General features: G+C 42.9%; 1 protein-coding gene across 2 annotated transcripts in view; it reads right to left on the bottom strand.

The window, feature by feature from the left end:
* Positions 1-19453, bottom strand: part of cep104 (centrosomal protein 104) — a 79611-nt gene that overhangs the window by 24033 nt on the left and 36125 nt on the right. For both annotated transcript variants that reach the window (XM_080764097.1, XM_080764098.1), the window contains exons 9-13: positions 18558-18812; positions 14708-14914; positions 13865-14032; positions 10193-10375; positions 4686-4862 (exon numbers count right to left, since the gene is read on the bottom strand). In XM_080764097.1, coding sequence (XP_080620223.1) covers positions 4686-4862; positions 10193-10375; positions 13865-14032; positions 14708-14914; positions 18558-18812 — 990 coding nt within the window. The remainder of the gene's footprint in view (positions 1-4685; positions 4863-10192; positions 10376-13864; positions 14033-14707; positions 14915-18557; positions 18813-19453) is intronic.

Here is a 19453-nt window from a genome sequence, read left to right as displayed (position 1 = left end):
GTCATCAGGACAATGTGTGCCTGCAGCAACTAGCTAACTAGCACATTGTGCTTTACTTTCTTTCATTTTCTAAATAAAACACTCTGACCTTGACCCGTTCACTAAATGGCACCTGCAAAATGGTTAATAGAAACGAGAAATACCTCAGAATCTTCATCATAACGGTCATTATATTAGCGACTGCACTTATGTTTCTTTTCGCCACAGATGATAAAGTCCCTGTGAGAGCCGCCGCACATACTATGATGTAAAGGGAGAATATTCCCTAACGTATTGTCTAGGGAGAGAAAGTAATGACAACAATGGAGAGAGTATTAACGTCCCGCGGTACGCTGCTCACAAAGGCCACCCATCTCTCTCTCTCGCTCAATGGGCCGAAGGAGACTTAGGCCGCCCAGTATTCTCCGTTGTCTCTCCCGGCCTCTCCTCATTTTAATTACAAGAAATTCAATCACCTCTTCCACCTCCTCCTGGCAAACAAATCACCCAGGTAACGGAGGAGGGGACGGGAAAAATGTCCAGGCCGAAGCTAGGCTAACATCAACGATGAATGAAGAGAAGGTGAAAACAGACACCAGCGGTTGGGTTTTTTTTCTGTTTGTTTTTTCTTTTCTTTTCTTTTTTTTAAAGGTACTAGGCCCTAAATGACCTGTGACCAGTTTCTTTACGTTTACAAAGCCCGGCCTGTAATTTGCTTAGTTGCGTGCACCTTTTAGACTCTTTGTTGTGCTACCATGTAATCCCGTTGTTAACGTCCCACTTTACACAGTGAAATCCTCTGTGTCAATTCAACTCTGCGAGTGTACAAATGGAACCAAATGGACCCATGTGTGTCCAAATGGAACCAAATGAGGGTCCATTTGGTTTCATTTGTACACTCTCTGAATTAAAGTTATATTTTTTTTATAGAATTATTGTAAAATAGCTAAATAGATTGATTCATAATTTATTGTTAATTTATTCTGTTACTATTATTTAATTGTATTTCAAATGTATTATTTCCTTTTTCAATGGTCGTTGGTGGCACTGGTGGAAGGGTTAGGAATTTAAGACAAGGAGGATTGCAGCCACTCAGGTGGCAGAGATAGGGGGATATAACAAACATATGTAGGTGTATTCGTTGTGCTGGTCAATATTTGTATGCATTAATTGTATAAAAACTATGCATGTTTATGTGTTGGATTGGTGTAATTGAGTTTGCCTTTTTGTGCCTTATCCTGTTATCCAGTATCCAGCGGGTATACATTCATTTATATTGGTATTGACAATAAATGTGATCTTTTTTGTGCCTGTAGCCATTCTGTTTTCACCTGTCAAATGTCTCCCTGTGTCTTTGCACATTTTCTTCAAACACGGTCATATGTTATGTTGATGTCACTACTTCAAAATCAGAACCAACCTTTATTGTCACATCACATTACAAGAGTCTGGTGGTACTGCTGTTGACTGAATGTTCCGGTATAACGTTTATAACTGCTGTTATAGTATAAAATGCAGGGTATTCAAGTGTTCTTGCACATATTTACCGTATACTATTAGTATAAAATACAAGGTAACTGTAACTACTGTATTTTGCACATATGATTATGGCTTATTTTGCAAATTCATACTTTTTTCTCTCTCTGCCTTTATTGTGTTATGCTGATGTTGCTACTGCTGAAGGCTTCTTCTTATTTTATCTTAGTTTTTATTATTGTTATCGTTTGTTATGTTGTTACGGAACAGTATTTTGGGAGTACATCACAAACTGGCATTATACTGCTTGTATTCCTTATAACTGAACAGAACACATGACTAGAGAGATAGTGTGTAACGATTTGTGGGATTTTTGGACAGAGGGGGTTACTACCTGTGAGTGGAGAGTGTTGGCTGATGAATCAATATCAACATCCTACCTAATACATCCTAATACTGGGGGGTCAAAATGATGACAGGCAATTCCTGCTGTCAAAATATGACCCCAGAGTCAAAAAACACTTTGTTTGAAATGCCCCATTTCAATCGTTGGCACCCAGGGAGTGTGTGTGTGCAATATTTGGCACCGACCGGGTTAGCGGTGCCGGAGATTAGCTGTTAACAGACGGACGGACGGACAGTGGCAATATTAAACCCTTTGAGCTGGTAGACAAACTAGGGCTTGAAAATACCCTCTCTGAATCTCCCTGATATGGTCTTTGTTGAGGACATTAGGATAAAATTATTGTTAAACTCAAGTCAGATGAAATCTCCCATATAGTGCAGCATGTACTACGATGACACATTGCATCTAGGTCTCAGTCACTCACAGAGGTTTCTAATTAAGCTGTTTAACCAAAGTAATTTGCTGGAGAGTAGGCACCGGCATGAAAGACAGCATCATTGACCTTCTGTCACATCTCAACGGAACGGAGACAGGAAAGGTTTCCCCTGCAAACACGACAGGCAACCGGCACAAAGGGGCCGGGGCGCCAAGTACTCGCAAACATGCACAAACATGCAAACACAGGCCACCAAATACCATCTGTGTGTGGCTTCTCTTCTCCTCGGAGCGAGGGGGAACTCGGAGGCACCTAACAATTTGGTCTCACCAATAAAGGCCACAGAGAAGCCAAGTGGAGGGCTGAATAAGAGGGAGCTGGGTGGAGGGCTGGGCCGGGTCGTAAACCGCCGAGAGAGGGGACAAGACAGCACACTGGCCTGTCCCGCCCTGTCAACAGTATGGAGAGTTTGCACTTAGATACTAGGTCACTGCTGGAAACGGTAGAGTGAGTGAGGGTGGGAAGGAGACTGGATGAAGAAGGCAGTGCCTGGGCCGCACAGCACATGCCAACAGTGACCAAATTCCCTCAGCTGACTGGCGGCTCTTGACAAACTGTTTGGGTGAAAATGGCTGTTTACAGGCGGGTAGCAAGGGAACCTCGGCGGGCCCCTCTGCATTTGCACACCTCAGCCAGGTTGAGCTAACTAATATGCCAAACTGAAATGACGAAAATGCTCGGTAGGTGCACGTCATTCAAGTGTTACAACAAACCTGGCTTTTCGAGTAATTAATTGCTAGGTCACGGGACCTATGGAAAATAAGACTTGTGCGTTCCAGAATGCGAGCAACATGATGCAAGAGTGGGAGTAGACCCTTGCTGAATGATAAGGGTGGTTCGGTTGTCTCTAGATGTAGAGTAGAGAGATCTGTTAAATTCCAGTGGTCAGACAGACACGCAGGCAGGAAGGCAGCCAGGCAGTCGTCACTTATCCGATGAATCTTTGACAGCAATTGTAAATGATGTGCGTTTGTGGAAAGGTATTACAACAGAGAGTCTACCTGCTGCTACTACCATTCATTAGGCTGCTGCTTGTATATACTATAAACATTCATGCATTTTGGTGCTGCACAAACTATGCTGTGCCATAACATTAGGCTTGATTTAGGTCTATGTTACTGAAATAAAGCAAGTTTAGTAACAGACTTTTATATTCCGTCTAAATGTTACATCATTCATGTAGCCTAAGAAGTGTTGTTTTTGTTTCTGCACTGTAATTTTACTGTCTTACGTTTCTGTTTTATTTTAACTTTAGTTTTCACTGCCTTCAAATGTCCTTTTATACTGTATTTAATATGCTCCGTGTCCTGAACCTATATCTTTAGATAGGTGTTTAACGTTGATTCAAATGTACTTTTATGCGTTTCCTTTATTTTATGTTTTATATAATGCACATTGAATTGCCTTGTTTGTTGTAATGTACTACATTTGGTTAATAGTTTCTACGGCAAGGGCCTGTAGAGATTCTGCGCTCATTCTCCCTAATGATCTCACCAAACAGCATGAAGGGTTGTAGTTCGAAGTCGTGCGTCACGCCTGAGCAACGCTATGGCAACTAGGCCAACTGGCAGGCCGATTCTCACGGTCCAATCAAAGTGGTGAAGTCAGCAGGGATAATGGCACTTCGCTTTTGGCCAAATACCATTTCACACAGAGCTTTGGGTTTTTTACTTCACACTGAGAAAGCATTCATTAGTCAAAAAAATGTTAATAGTGAAGATGGTGGCTTGACGGCCCGGGTATTGGAGGAGACTTGAGGATATCTTCACCCTCCCTCATTATTTTGGGGGTTAGCAGAGATGGATTACTCATAGAGAGTGTGGTGAAGTGGGAATTGGCTTAATTATTAAATTTGTATAATGTTTTTTTGTTTTTTTTTGTCTGGGAGGGGCATGGGTTGCTCAACAACATACGGTAGTCTTTTCATAATTTACCAGGCCCTGAGATCTCGGTCATTGAAAAAAAAAAAAATACTCATGAATATAAATTGTGCCTCTGGCTGTCTGGCATCATTGTATAGCATTACAGGGTGGCACAGGAAAACATTTAACACACGAAAAATGCTAAACATACATAATAAATGGTAAATGGTGCATTTATATAGCGCCTTTATCCAAGGCGCTCTACATACCCACCCACACACACACACACACACACACACCTTCATACACCGATGGCGGCGGAAACCATGCAAGGCACCAACCAGCACATCAGGAGCAATTAGGGGTGCAGTGTCTTGCTCAAGGACACTTCGACACTAACTCTGGGGAGCCGGGTTCGAACTGGCAACCTTGCGGTTATCATCCAGCCAATCTACCCCTGAGCCACCGAGCCACCGCCGCCCCAGGAGTCTGGGACTGTAAAGAGCGTCTTCATGTATCTCCTTACCTTCATAATGTTGTCCAGGGTGAAACCAGAGTTGTCGGTGCCCACCTCAGCCAGCAACTTCTCAAGCAGCTCGGCGCGGCTCAGGGCCAGGCGTGTGGGGAAGTTGGACTTGAATGGCTTGACGAGTTCACCGGGGATCAGCTGCAGTGTCCGCATCTCTTTCAGAAGAGCCATTTCCTGTGCCAGGAACAGTCGGGGTACATACAGCATTAAAATTTTCAATAATTACTTTATGGTGACAAGGAACCACAGGTTAAATTATAAACACTGCTGCATTTGTAATAGAACCTATTGTCAGACATTTTAAATGACAAGCCAATCAAGTGTGACGCTATGATTCGTCATTTCAACACCAGCCTTTGGCCCGGAGGCAAATTCTGACAGAGTGTTGTAAGTAGGAACCATTCAAGTGTGACGGAAGAATGTTCGTGGACATTCTTTACTTTGCCATTTCGGTGTCATCAGATGAGTGGAATGTGTGTGTGTGTGTGTGTGTGTGTGGGGGATACACACTTCAGTCCAATCCAGGGTCTTTCCTTTTATTAAGTCCTTGAATTGTCAGAAAAGAGAGATGTTTGCGCGTGCAATAATCAAACTCTACTTTGCCTTGTCTATAACAAAGGGGCATTCATTGGTCTGGACGTTCCATCACAGCTAGCCCTTAATGGCTCCAGAGGGGACGGGCAGTGACTTAACAAGGTTGAGTCACATGGCACGGCCCTGAGATAGGTCTGGTCCAAGTGTCATTGAATCAGCGGCTAACAGAGACGGAGGACGCCCTCCATTTCCCAATGCACTCACCTAAACACACACACACACACACACACACACACACACACACACACACACACACACACACACACACACACACACACACACACACACACACACACACACACACACACACACACACACACACACACACACACACACACACACACACACACACACACACACACACACACACACACACACAAATAGCAACGGGCAATGCAGTATAGCTGTCTATCTGTTCATCTCTCACCTATTGCAGAAAATAGTCATACTAATGCCACGAATAGCCGAGCTACAGGCTCATGTACAGTAGATTGGCTATTTTCGGGGCACGAGGGTTGTATTTAACTACCACATGTCAAGTGTGTATGGCGGCTAAATAACTTCATGCTAACTTCCCACACCTTTTCGTTTTGTGCTGAAGGTCACACATGCACGTAGTATACGCGCGCGCACACGTCACACACACACACACACACACACACACACACACACACACACACACAGTGTCTGTTCTGTTTCGTAGGCTCAGAGGAGGTCGTCTAAACAGCCCCGGGCTGGCTGGCTGACTACAACCCAGGGCTTGTTGGAGTCGTGGTAGGACATGACAACACTTCAGACATCTCCTAACTGTGTGTACAGTACTAGCTACAGTACAAGTCACTCAACATGGAGCTGCTGAAGGAGGACACATCATCCTACTGCCTGTTTCACTTCCGGAATCATTCGGAAATATACACTCATTATATATACACTCACATTATTAATTAGCACAAATTATTAAATCAGTGCAGTGCTCGTCTGGGAGCACTCAGAGGCCACACTGACCACTCCAAGTGAAAAGAAAATAGAGAGATGATGAAGCAGGGATCCCTCATCCCTCTTCAAATCTTTTTTTTATTTCCCTTTCTTCTTTGAGAAAGCCTACCATTGGGTCATACAGCTACATGTCATTGTGTATTGCGTATGTGCATTGTTTGGTCTTGCATAGAACTGTTAAGCCTGTTCCGTTCAAAAACATATTTCTGTAAGATACTGTATGGAAGTTTATCATCACTGAAATATGAAGCATCTCTTTGCATCTCTGCACAATTTTGGAGAAGTAAAAACTCCAGAATAGACGTGTATAACTAGAACAGTACAGTGTTGTTATGCGTGGTGCTGTTGGTTTGATAGCTTTCATCATGAAATGTAAAAGAACTCTTAGTGCTTTTTATGGTCTCGTCCTCGCAGCAGCTTTTGTATTAACTTGTAATGAAATGTATCCATTTTACATACTGTGAATAACATTTTCAATCAATCAGTCAAAAGCCAAACCACAGGACTGTGTGTTTTTCTCTGTACATCTTTCATGATGATCCGAAACATCTGATGATTCAGTGCTCATTGCTTTGGCAATGAGCGGTGGCAGTGGTGGCTCAGGGGTAGAGTGGCTGGATGTTAACCGCAAGGTTGCCAGTTCGAACCCGGGCTCCCCCAGAGTTAGTGTTGAAGTGTCCTTGAGCAAGACACTGAACCCCTAATTAACTGATGTGCTGGTTGGTGCCTTGCATGGTTTCCGCCGCCATCGGTGTATGAATGTGTGTGAATGGGTGAATGTAAAGCACAATCACTGTAAAGCGCCTTGGATAAAGGCGCTATATAAATGCACCATTTGTTGATTTTGACAGTACATTTTGATTTAGTCTCTTGAATAGTTTTCAGTGGTCACCTCACCACCGGAGCGGTGGTCACCTCACCACCGAAAATCCAGACTATGAACAGGCCTTAAATCTACAGTTGATTTAGTAGACTAAAATTTATTTTGGCGGGCCTTGATGCCGTCGTAATGACCGATTTTACACTTGCTGAAAATCTTCAAAGCTCACGTGTTGAGCTGCGACGAATTGTGAGCTTGTAGATCTGCTATTTTCAGCATGCAACCAAGTGTAAAATGACTGATACTGGATCTCTTGTCCACTTCCTAACAATTTAGTCTAGATTATATTTGTTATAATATAATAATATATTTAGTCTTAGTTTTAGTCATCATAGTTTAGTTAGGAGACATTTCCCTCTTTTATGCCTTTGAATAACACATAGAAGGAAGACGACACATTTCTGAGAAATATGTGCGAGTGAAGAAATATAGTACTGACCTGGGCCAAATTGTGAACTTGCTAGGTGTTTTAACAGGTTATGGCTCTTCCAAGTTCCACCATCAGTGTGCGGCAGGCAGCACAACATACTTTAACCACTTAATCCCTATAAAATGTAATCGTACGACAGAAAGCGGAAATAACCAATATATAAGCACGGTGACATGTTGAGATCTTTTTGAAAGTTTGCAAGGAAGCCAAACAAAAATAAGTTTTACTCTTATGTACCTGTATACACAAGATGTAACAATAAAGTACAACCTTGAACCTATTTAAATAATGACATTAGGGATTTAGGGAAATTAATAGAAGGTTGCACCGTGATTGAAACCACACACATTCAGCACTCTAAATTCCTATGATTTGCCAACCAACAGGCAATACAAAACCCATTTAGATGCTTCTGTATAAAATGGGGCTTGGATTGTGGACATTTCAGAGCAAGTACTACTCTACATGTCACTGGAGGTATCAAGTGGCCATTGAATAATGCCCACTCTCAGCCCTGGGCAGACGTACTATCTTGACATCCCCCCCCAAATATGTAAGATACACAATATAACTCCCACCTTTGTCATATAGATATAGTAATTCCATATTTAAAGTATCTTTCTAATTGTTTGACAATTACACAAATAAAAGGTTGTTCGGTGTCACCAAAAGGTGCCTGGTTTCACACCAGCAGGCCGTTTGAGGGTCATCTTAGCATTATTCATGGCTCTTTACTCCAATTGGCTGGCAGCGTTCCTGGTCACACCCCCTCTCTTGTTTCTCTCAGGGGAGTTTTTGGCAACAATAGCTGCTTTTTTCAGTCAGTCAGTCTGTCTGACAGCCAACAACAGAACAGTGCACACTTCCAATGACGGCTTTAATTGTCATTTTGCTTCACTCAAGTATGATGAGAACTGTTCTTCATAGAGCTTTTACAGCTTGGAATATGCTCCCCTTAAATCTGAGACAAACCAGAAGCAGATTTTCTTAAAAAAAGTTACTTAAACATAAATTGATGAGTCCTTTATAGATGTAATTGTTTTTGGGGGTTTTTTCCCCTATTTTTTGTACCTTATTTTTATTTAATTTGTTTGTATTTTGTGTAAATACAACATTGTATTTACACAAAATACATGTTTTAAATTTCAAGTTTTTATTGTATACAATTTTGTGTGGACCCCAGGAAGACTATAGGGTCCACTTTGTGGAAGCTAATGAGGATCCTAATAAAGAAGAAAGAAGAAAGTGCAGTCAGCATGAGTGTGCTCATTCCCCTCTATGTGAGGTGATTTTGTTTTGTGCCATTTCCAAAACATTAAAAAGCTGGTGGTGGAAATGGTGAGTACCACCAGTTTGTCATACTTTTACAGCACTTAAATTACATCATAAGTAAGTCCAGACAAATGCTGTTTATCTCAGTGGTTCCCAAACTTTTTCATGTCAAGGACCCCCAAATTGACACTCATTAGCCAGCGGACCCCCCATTTGAAAAGATATGCCAGGAACCCCTCTAGCAGTGATTCTCAACCTGTTTCATTTCAAGGACCCTATTTAATGGCATTTCTATCTCTGGGACCACGAATTTATATTAAAAAAAAATCAATGTTAATTTAACTCTGAGAGTGTACAAATGTAACATTTGTACACTCCCTTATGGGTACACAGACCCATAAGGGTCCATTTGGTTTCAAACTATCAGCTGTTTAGCTGGGGACCCCCGGAACTCCCTCAAGGACCCCTGGGGGTCCCCGGACTCCACTTTGGGAACCGCACTGGTTTATTTAACACCTCCCCTGTAAAAGGGCTCCTACTGGTTTCCTCTCTTCACAGCCAGTGCTCTCTCTTATCGGCTACTTCTGAAGTTACCCGTTTGCCTGCCCAGAGCCCTGACCGCAATGCCCTCTGAGTCAAACTGGTAGTTGATGCGGCGACAAATTAAAAACCACCCCCAAGTACCACGAGACAGGAGACCCACCCTGGATTTACAGCCTTGCCGGAGTACATCCTGGCCTGCTAATTTATAGTGTATAGTATGTAAGCTTTCTTCCTTTGATATCGTTGCACCTCAAGTGGCTGTGAGTGTGGATGACAATCCTTGGTGTTTCGAGCATGGCAGTGAACAGTATCATTGTGTCTTTTAAATTACGGGTTACAAGGACATGTGAAAAGCCCGCCGGAGCCATGCGGTGCAGCACTGGTTCCCATACAGTGGGTCGGGACACATTTCTGGGGTCGTGGGCACATTTTTTATGGGTCTCTTTATTTATTTGTATCCTACATTATGTTTTTAATTAATATTATTTTAAAACATTTACAAAAAAAAAAGCTAGATTGTTCATGAATTGAAAACAAAACTCAATGATTCCCCCCCCCCCCCCCCCAGTCGTTTCAGGAAGAAATCAACGAATAATCGTAAGAAAAAATCCATAAATTAGAAAACAAATGTTTAAGAAGCAGTGAAAATAGCCGATCTACAAGCTCACAACGCGCCGAGTTGTGAGCTTTTAGATCAGCTAGTTTCACTAGGTCGGGTCCCGGGCAAACGTTTGGGTCACGGGCTAAAAAGGTTTGGGAAGCGCACATGCGGTTTTACAGTTAAGTTACCAGTATGAAGGCAATGGCCGTGGCCCTGAGGCGGCTGGCTCTGTCTCCGCTCCTGGCCAGCAGGCTGGGCCACGTCTGCTCCAGGCAGTGGCTGGCCTCGGCCCGGCCACCCTGATGCAGGCCCAGGCCCGGGATCCGCTGGCTCAGCAGCAAGCGCAGCAGCTTCAGGGAGGCTTGGAAAACCTGACAGGGGGAAGAAGAAGAAGAGCACGCATGGAATGCTCAGTTGACTTTCCAAGACAAATCTAGCACGAGGGTGAAGGCAATTAGCGGGCTGGTTAGAGTTGGAGACGTGTGGTCTGAGCTCTACGCACAGCTGGCCAACGGCCGGGTCGCAGTCAGGTATTGAAGCTTTGCTACAAAACACAATTGTGTTTTTTTCTCTTTCCCATCATTTCAGGTGCTAGATAAGTTAACCAAATGGTCACAACTGACAACCTTTTTGAACATTTAATTTGACACAGACAAAGATGTTAGTTTTGGCTATTACTCGATTATAGGAGGACACTATTATTAAAAGGTAGGGTAAGTGATTTTCTTTGGTTAAAATAAGTGTTAAAAAGCTCTATATTGTGATATTGCTATAGAGTGTTTGTTCAGCAAAAGGCGTCTCCATGTCTCTCCAGCTTTTTTATTAAACAGAAAATGCATTTTCATGTTGGGATGACAATTTTATCCAATCAGGATAGAGGAGTCAGTCAGGATACAGATCCCATTCTGGGCGGGAACCCCTTTTGGTGTTTTAAGGATTATGTTATACTTTAGCTATTGAAAAGCTCACTACGAGCTTGTAGATCTGCAAAAAAAACAAAAATCGTGAAAATGTGCTGCAAATCTTTGAATATATATTCAAGAAAAAGCAGACAAGTACAATAAGGGACCAAAGTCCCTTCAGGCTTGGCCCCTTAATTAAGCTGTCCTCTCTCCTGATTGGCTGAAAGTTTGTCACATACCTGAAAATGTATTATTCTGTTACTGAAAATTATTATTATTATAATAAAGTGAATTAACCTTTTAACAAAAAAAACTTTTGTTTTAACCAAGAAATATCACTTACCCTACCTTTAACATGAGTCATATTTAGCACAGTTTTTGTAACAGATAGCGCTTTCACTTCTAGTGATTTTTACTAGTTGCCTAGTTGGGGTGCGTACTTAGTTTAGACTAGTCATTGGTTAGACCTAAGGTTGGTGAGGGGTGCGTTAAAACGACCGGATTAAGGTTGGTGAGTGGTGCGTTAAAACGACCGGATTAAGGTTGGTGAGGGATGCGTCAAAACGACCGGATTAAGGTTGGTGAGGGGTGCGTTAAACGACCGGATTAAGGTTGGTGAGGGGTGCGTTAAAACGACCGGATTAAGGTTGGTGAGGGGTGCGTTAAAACGACCGGATTAAGGTTGGTGAGTGGTGCGTTAAAACGACCGGATTAAGGTTGGTGAGGGATGCGTTAAAACGACCGGATTAAGGTTGGTGAGTGGTGCGTTAAACGACCAGATTAAGGTTGGTGAGGGGTGCGTTAAAACGACCGGATTAAGGTTGGTGAGGGGTGCGTTAAAACGACCGGATTAAGGTTGGTGAGGGGTGCGTTAAAACGACCGGATTAAGGTTGGTGAGTGGTGCGTTAAAACGACCGGATTAAGGTTGGTGAGGGGTGCGTTAAGCTTTTTACTTTTTAAAATAATATTTGTACATTGGTGACCATAACTATAATCTATCTGATCTTGAGGCCTACAAAAACGGGAGAAACCCCTTTTTTCCTCCTTATCAACTAGTCAACTAGTACCAACGAGGTCAACTAGTGGATTTACTAGTCGACTAGTTGAATAGTAGACTAGTTGCTTAAAGCCCTAGTAACAGCTAGTTATTTCAGCAATTTACCGTATGGCTAGGATTAGGAAAAGAAATCACACAGATTATTGCGGGACTTTTTTCATTAGCATACAAGCTGTACAAGGCTTGTAGCAAGGGGTAATAAGGGCATCCTTGTCACATAATGTTTGTTTAAGGAAGCTAACGCTAGCAGAGGGAGTGGGGCCTAACATACAAGACAGGGGAAACATTGTAAAGGGCGTGTGTGTGTGTGTGTGTGTGTGTGTGTGTGTGCGTGCGTGCGTGCATAACCAGTATAACCTCTAGGTTGTGCTTGTAACAGGAATCGAGGGAACATTATTAATCAAAAGACTCCGACAGTAACATAGGTTAACATATCTGATGACAGCCAATCACAACAATCACCTCTTTTCAATTAAGAAAGGCCTACATTGATATCCTCATATCCCCTTTTTTAGCCCGTGACCCAAAAGAGAAAGTAGACATTCCCCCACGACCCAAATTAGTGAAAATAGCAGATCTACAAGCTCACAACGCGTCGCTTCGCGCCGCACCGTGAGCTTGTACATCGCAAATGTTCACTACTTCTTAAACATTTGTTTTCTATTTCATGGATTTTCTTAGATCTTTTTCTTTTACTTATAAAATAAAATCTTGTATTCATTCATGAACACATTAGATTGTTTGGGGAATGTATTTTTTGAAGATGTTTTGAAATTAAAAATTAATAATTAAAAACTAAATGTGGGAAACCAGAAATAAAGGGAAAGGGACCCATTTAAAAATGTGTCCGCGACCCAGGAATGGGTCTCGACCAACTGTTTGGGAAACAGTGACCTAGAAGACAGTCATGAATCCACTCTCGATTGGAGATTTAAAACGACCACTTCCAAACCAACATTCAACAAAGGCATGAGAGGACCAAAACAAATGGCATACGGTAAATAAGTATCAATAACACATCCTGTGAAGCCTTCATGGAGATTTATTGGTTCCGTCGTATTCTCGAGACAATTTGATGACCGGGTCATCGGTAGGGATGGAGCTCGAAACCCGATAAACCCGACAAAAATGATGCTTTTAAAGTGATGGTACACACAACCAGCAGTTTCTTAAATATTTGCTGCATTTTCCAAAAGTAAAAAAGGTCAAATGCCTTGTACTGTATTTGAAGGCCCTAGTAAAAATTACTGGTTCTGTTCAGAATTCATCGTCGTCTCCCGTCTTTCCACAAAATAATAGACAATGCTCGATAAGAACCCGGCTCGATAAGAACCCGCCACGATAAGCCTGATCGATAAGGAGCTCCATTCCTAGTCATCGGTCAACAGGAGACTCAGTAGGAAACTCGAGTCTTTGCGATTCCGCCGGTTATCACATTATTGGCTCAGGAATGCGACAAAAAAATTAAACAATCTCGCCAAATTCAAGCCTTCATGGGGATGTGAAATTACTAATTGATAGAAAATAAGTCCCTTTTTGGGAGGTGAACTACTCATTTAAGGTGGTTTAAGTTTAAGTTTTTCTCCGCAAGATGCACAAAAAAACTCTATTTAGGACCTATATTACCATATTAATTTATCACTCCACCATTCACATGGAAACCTGTGGCCAGATTTGGCTCGGATGTGAAACACGGCTGGCTCTCATCTGTGTGGTCCGAGCAGGCTTTGGCTCAGTTCTGCAGACGGCGGAGCACCAGGCGTCGAGCCAAACAGGCCCTGGCTCAGCTCTGCCGTTTGCAGTTGCACATTATATGAACACAGGGGCCTTAAGCTCCGGTATGAAATAGAGATACACTGGCTAATTCGCTCATTAAAGGGGATCATGCTTTGAGACTCACAGATGGCACTTGATCAGGGAGGGCCTTCTTCACCAGGAAGACTGCAGCTCTTATCATGTTTCTCAGCTCTTCCTTGGAGGTGCTGGCTGGCACTTCTGACAGCTTCTTATGAACAGCCAACAGGGCGTCCTCTCGGTAGGACCAGCTTTTGGAATACGCCCCCGCCACCTGGAGTTTGTGACAGTGTGCAACAGGAGTTACCTGGGGGGGTTGTAGGGATTGTTGGTTTTGTTGATATTAATTTAGGAACAGACAACAACTCAGGGGCAGAATCTCACTGGCTGTGCAATCCATCTTATTGTTTGAACATAGCCTGCAACAACGTAATAAACCTGACATGCATGACTAAGGTGAAAGTGTCATTATGAATATAGAGATGAATGCCAGAAGATCAGATTTCAGGAAGAGCAAGTTCTCGGATGACAACCACACATTAGGGTATGTATAGTACATGCAGCCGAGAAAGCACTATGATGTCATCACAGAACAAACTTTATATAAACAACATTGTAGAAGGATTAGTTGTCTTTCTCAAGGGGAAGAAGGCAGGCTATACTTCAACTAAATACTAGGCTGTTGTGGCTCATTTTGGATAACTGAGGCTCATGCAGTTTGGCTCAGCACCAGACAAGGAAGTGTGCGCAAGCATTACCACAAACGCGTATGGGGAACAAACTGAAATAGGTTCCCTATTTTTTCACATCTTAAGCCCGAGTTCCGCGCCAGTATAAATCCACTGAAAATAGCAGACACTATACACAATGTGTAGCTTTTTTTTTGTTTTGATTTGTGTAGATCTGCCATTTTTGGTGTGCAACAGCGCATGTAGACATCAGGCTTTACCAGGCCATCCCCGTAGATCTCGATGGGGAGGCTGGCCTCTCTCTGGGCGTTCTCAGTCAGGGGCTCTGGCTCCCACGTCCTCCCAGGGCTGCGGGGAGTTCCCTGGGGTTCAGGGGGAAGGGTGAGGTCCTCGGCCGAGCTCTGTGGAGCCTCTCCCGGCCTGTCTTTGCTGTGAAGGGCTGGCAGGGGCCTCTCGTCACTGCTCACCTGAAAGCACAGGGAACATAGAAACATGCAAATGCAATATATGATTGTATTTTGTGTGCATGCATTGTATTATATAATTTATTAAGAATGAATTATAGCACTGTGTAAATGATGGATAAACAGGTATCATTCGATATTGCTCTTAAATGTGCTGTAAGTGATAGTGTTATTTTCGTTCTCTACCCCCTGCTTTCTCTCAGCTGCTTTTTACTGAACAGAAAACACATTTCAGTTTCAATCACTCAGGAGAGAAGAATATGTTTTATAGAGTTTAGTTCAAAATGTGTCTGCTCATTCTTTTGTTTCATCACTTCATGATTTTATTCTGTATCTCTGGAGTTCTCGCTCCCGATTGGATCACTTTGATATCCCAAAACGTTCTGTTTGCTAAAGAGACAGAAAGATTGTTATTGAACATAAACTCTATGGCAATGCTATTGTAACACTTAATTTAAAGGAGCATTCAGTGATTTGGGTGATTTGGAAACCCCCCCGGTCTGCCCCGGTAACAAGATGTGCACATGCACACACACATTACAGTGAGGGGGACACACGACAGGCCAACAGCACACACACCAAGGCCCGCCCCCGCTCGATCGTGATTGGCGGAAGGCCCCTCTCTATCCTGATTGGATGAAGGCTGGTCCACCTATAGCCAAAAACAAAACCTAGGTTATTTTTTTACCCCAGGGCTTAATTGGGGACACGGAGGAACTCCTTATATGGTCAGCACACTCTATAGTAGGGAGGATTATCACAATAAAACAAAAATATAAATTATATTTGAATTAAGTGAAATCACTGAATATACCTTTAACAAAATAAATCACTTTAAAAATATTTTTTGGGACATTTTCAAGTCTTTATTTGATCGCTATAGACCAATTATTTGTTTACAAACATTGGGACTGGGCGCACGGTGACTGTTTCATGTAATCAATTCCCAACAGATCTCCAAACCTGTTGTTTTGGGGAGTGCTGGTTTCAGTTCATTCAACCTCCTCTTGTGTGTGTTGGCTAGTGATATGCACCCTAGGAGACATTTATACTTCAAAGCACAACAGTATTGCGCACAGAGAACAGCTGATATACAAGCTCACATCGCATCGCGGATGCGACTGTTGTGAGTGTAGAGGTCTGCATACGAGACACCATCACGGGACGAAGCATAAATTAAAATTATACTGGATGGGTTGCAGGTGCACGTGCACTGCAGCCATGGACAAACAGGCTTTTCATTCCCGTTCTTATGACAGCGACTGGAGGTGTGGTTTTGAGGACAACTGATTTGAATTGCTATTATTGTTCAAACACAACAGAAACCAATGGATTATATATTTCAAGGGTGAGAGATCACAATAAAAATCCTAATCATTCTTCCTCCACACTGGGAGAAAAACAGCATCTGAAAGTTTGATTTTGATTTTTTACACATGAGTGCAGTGAGAACTTTTCCATTGCATCCTATGAGAGGCAGGGTTCTTGTGCTGCCGGTATGCGCGCGTATGCTGTTGCTTATCAGTGTGACGTCGTCTGTTAAGGCGTCCATTAGTTATTGTGGAGAGACAAGGAATGGCAACAGAGAGAGATGGACATGAGCAAAGTGCCGCGGGTCTACACAAGGACTGAGTGGTCTACCGTTCAACATCATGATGACGTGAACATTACACCATCTACCTGTATATCACTGAGTCTACCGTTCAACATCATGATGACGTGAACATTACACCATCTACCTGTATATCACTGAGTCTACCGTTCAACATCATGATGACGTGAACATTACACCATCTACCTGTATATCACTGAGTCTACCGTTCAACATCATGACAACGTGAACATTACACCATCTACCTGTATATCACTGAGTCTACCGTTCAACATCATGATGACGTGAACATTACACCATCTACCTGTATATCACTGAGTCTACCGTTCAACATCATGATGACGTGAACATTACACCATCTACCTGTATATCACTGAGTCTACCGTTCAACATCATGATGACGTGAACATTACACCATCTACCTGTATATCACTGAGTCTACCGTTCAACATCATGACGATGGGAACATTACACCATCTACCTGTATATCACTGAGTCTACCGTTCAACATCATGATCACGTGAACATTACACCATCTACCTGTATATCACTGAGTCTACCGTTCAACATCATGACAACGTGAACATTACACCATCTACCTGTATATCACTGAGTCTACCGTTCAACATCATGACAACGTGAACATTACACCATCTACCTGTATATCACTGAGTCTACCGTTCAACATCATGATGACGTGAACATTACACCATCTACCTGTATATCACTGAGTCTACCGTTCAACATCATGACGATGGGAACATTACACCATCTACCTGTATATCACTGAGTCTACCGTTCAACATCATGATCACGTGAACATTACACCATCTACCTGTATATCACTGAGTCTACCATTCAACATCATGATGACGTGAACATTACACCATCTACCTGTATATCACTGAGTCTACCGTTCAACATCATGATGACGTGAACATTACACCATCTACCTGTATATCACTGAGTCTACCGTTCAACATCATGATCACGTGAACATTACACCATCTACCTGTATATCACTGAGTCTACCGTTCAACATCATGATGACGTGAACATTACACCATCTACCTGTATATCACTGAGTCTACCGTTCAACATCATGACAACGTGAACATTACACCATCTACCTGTATATCACTGAGTCTACCGTTCAACATCATGATGACGTGAACATTACACCATCTACCTGTATATCACTGAGTCTACCGTTCAACATCATGACGATGGGAACATTACACCATCTACCTGTATATCACTGTTTCCCAAACAGTGGGTTATTGGGACCCGTTTGTGGCCAATTTGTATGGGTCACGACTCAAGTAAAAATCCCATTTTCTTTCCCCCCCCCAAAAAAACAACAATAATTAAGAAGTAGCGGAAAATAGCCGATAGTCGAATATCTCTTTTGGGTCACAGGCTAAAAAGTGTGGGAAGCGCTGCTCTATATAATAAAAGACTGACCAGCAGCCAACCAGCTATTAAGCTCTGGTGTCGTCCCCGAGCCAACTGGCACCCCGCTGGTCTTGTACTACGAGGCTCTGAAGACTCGCCTTCGGGCCAGCTTGGCAGCCGCCGGAGGCAACCAACTGTTGCACACTTTTAATTAAATAGTGAAACCCTAACCTGTGGAAGAGCCAGTCCCACTGGCGGTGAGTGAAGAGCACAACCCTCCCCCCGGCTCATAATCCCCCTCCCCACACACACAAACTATTCCATGTTCCACACAGCAACGACCGAGGCTTACGGCAAATAGACGCAATGACTGATCGGGCAACAGCGAAAGGGACTTAGTATTCTAAGAATAGCAATGTTTATGCTATATAGTGCTGAATGTTACAGACAATGAGACAATATTTTTGAGCACGTTGTGAATGAAGATAGATCATTTTTTGTATCTTTGTAATGTTATATTTAATCTGTGTGTATGAGGGCACATAAAGACAACACCTTCCTAGTAAGTCATGCTGGCCATCTGCATATGTGTGCTCTCAGCGCAGAATTCTCATTGGACAAGGCAGCAGGTATACTCACATCTATCCTGGGTGAGGCGGGGTCACGGGGCGTGGTGGTGGCCGGCTGGCTCGGCGGAGGGATGGCAGGTGTCTGGGAGGACGGAGTAGCTGCAGGGTTCAACTCGTGGACTTCATGGGGAGGCTCGGATTTCCTCTCTGTCCTCAAGGTCTCTGTGGAAACCCGGGGTTTTGGGGCAGCTGGCGGGCGACTGGGAGAAGGCAGGACGGAGGGCAGTGGCTCCAGGGCTGGGGGCGGCTCAGACGGTCTGGTGATCTATCGATGAGGGTGGAGGAGGGAAGGAAAGCTGGCTCACTGATGGCACATTTATAGCAGTGCAAATCTCACCAATGTATATGAATTGGAAGCACATTGGTCATATTAACTTAATGCCTGGGAGCTGCAAGTAAAACTGTCCCCGCCAGAAAATACTTTTCTCACAACCCATAAATTCCAGACCCACATATTTCTGCCCTCTCATTCTCAGTTGCTCAGGTGCTGCAAAGCAAAATTGTTCATTTAAAATGTGAACAAATGTGGCCAAATGGACCATTTGCACACAGAGTTACAAATTGATACATTCATTGCGTAGTAAACAGCAACATCGGCCAATGATTTTGTTTGCTTAATTGGAACCTTTAAAAGGTAGCGTAAGTGAAATGTTTTGGTTAAAACAAAAAGTTTTTTATTAACACATACAATGCTACAGGTTCTAGTGGACCAAGGATTTCCAGTGCTAAGGGGATTAACATTGGGATTTTTGAACTTTTTTGGGGGCCCACAGCGAGGGGCCTCTTATAGCGAGAATCACACCGCATAAATCAAAAGAAAGCCCAACTTGTCCACTTCAATTAAAAAAAAAATTATGATTCTACCATCTTCCATTCTGGAGATATTGACCTTTTTCTAACACCTGC

This window comes from Protomyctophum bolini (genome assembly GCF_963924005.1).
Source record: "Protomyctophum bolini genome assembly, chromosome: 5".
Taxonomy (NCBI): domain Eukaryota; kingdom Metazoa; phylum Chordata; class Actinopteri; order Myctophiformes; family Myctophidae; genus Protomyctophum; species Protomyctophum bolini.
This window is presented reverse-complemented; position numbering and strand designations above follow the sequence as displayed.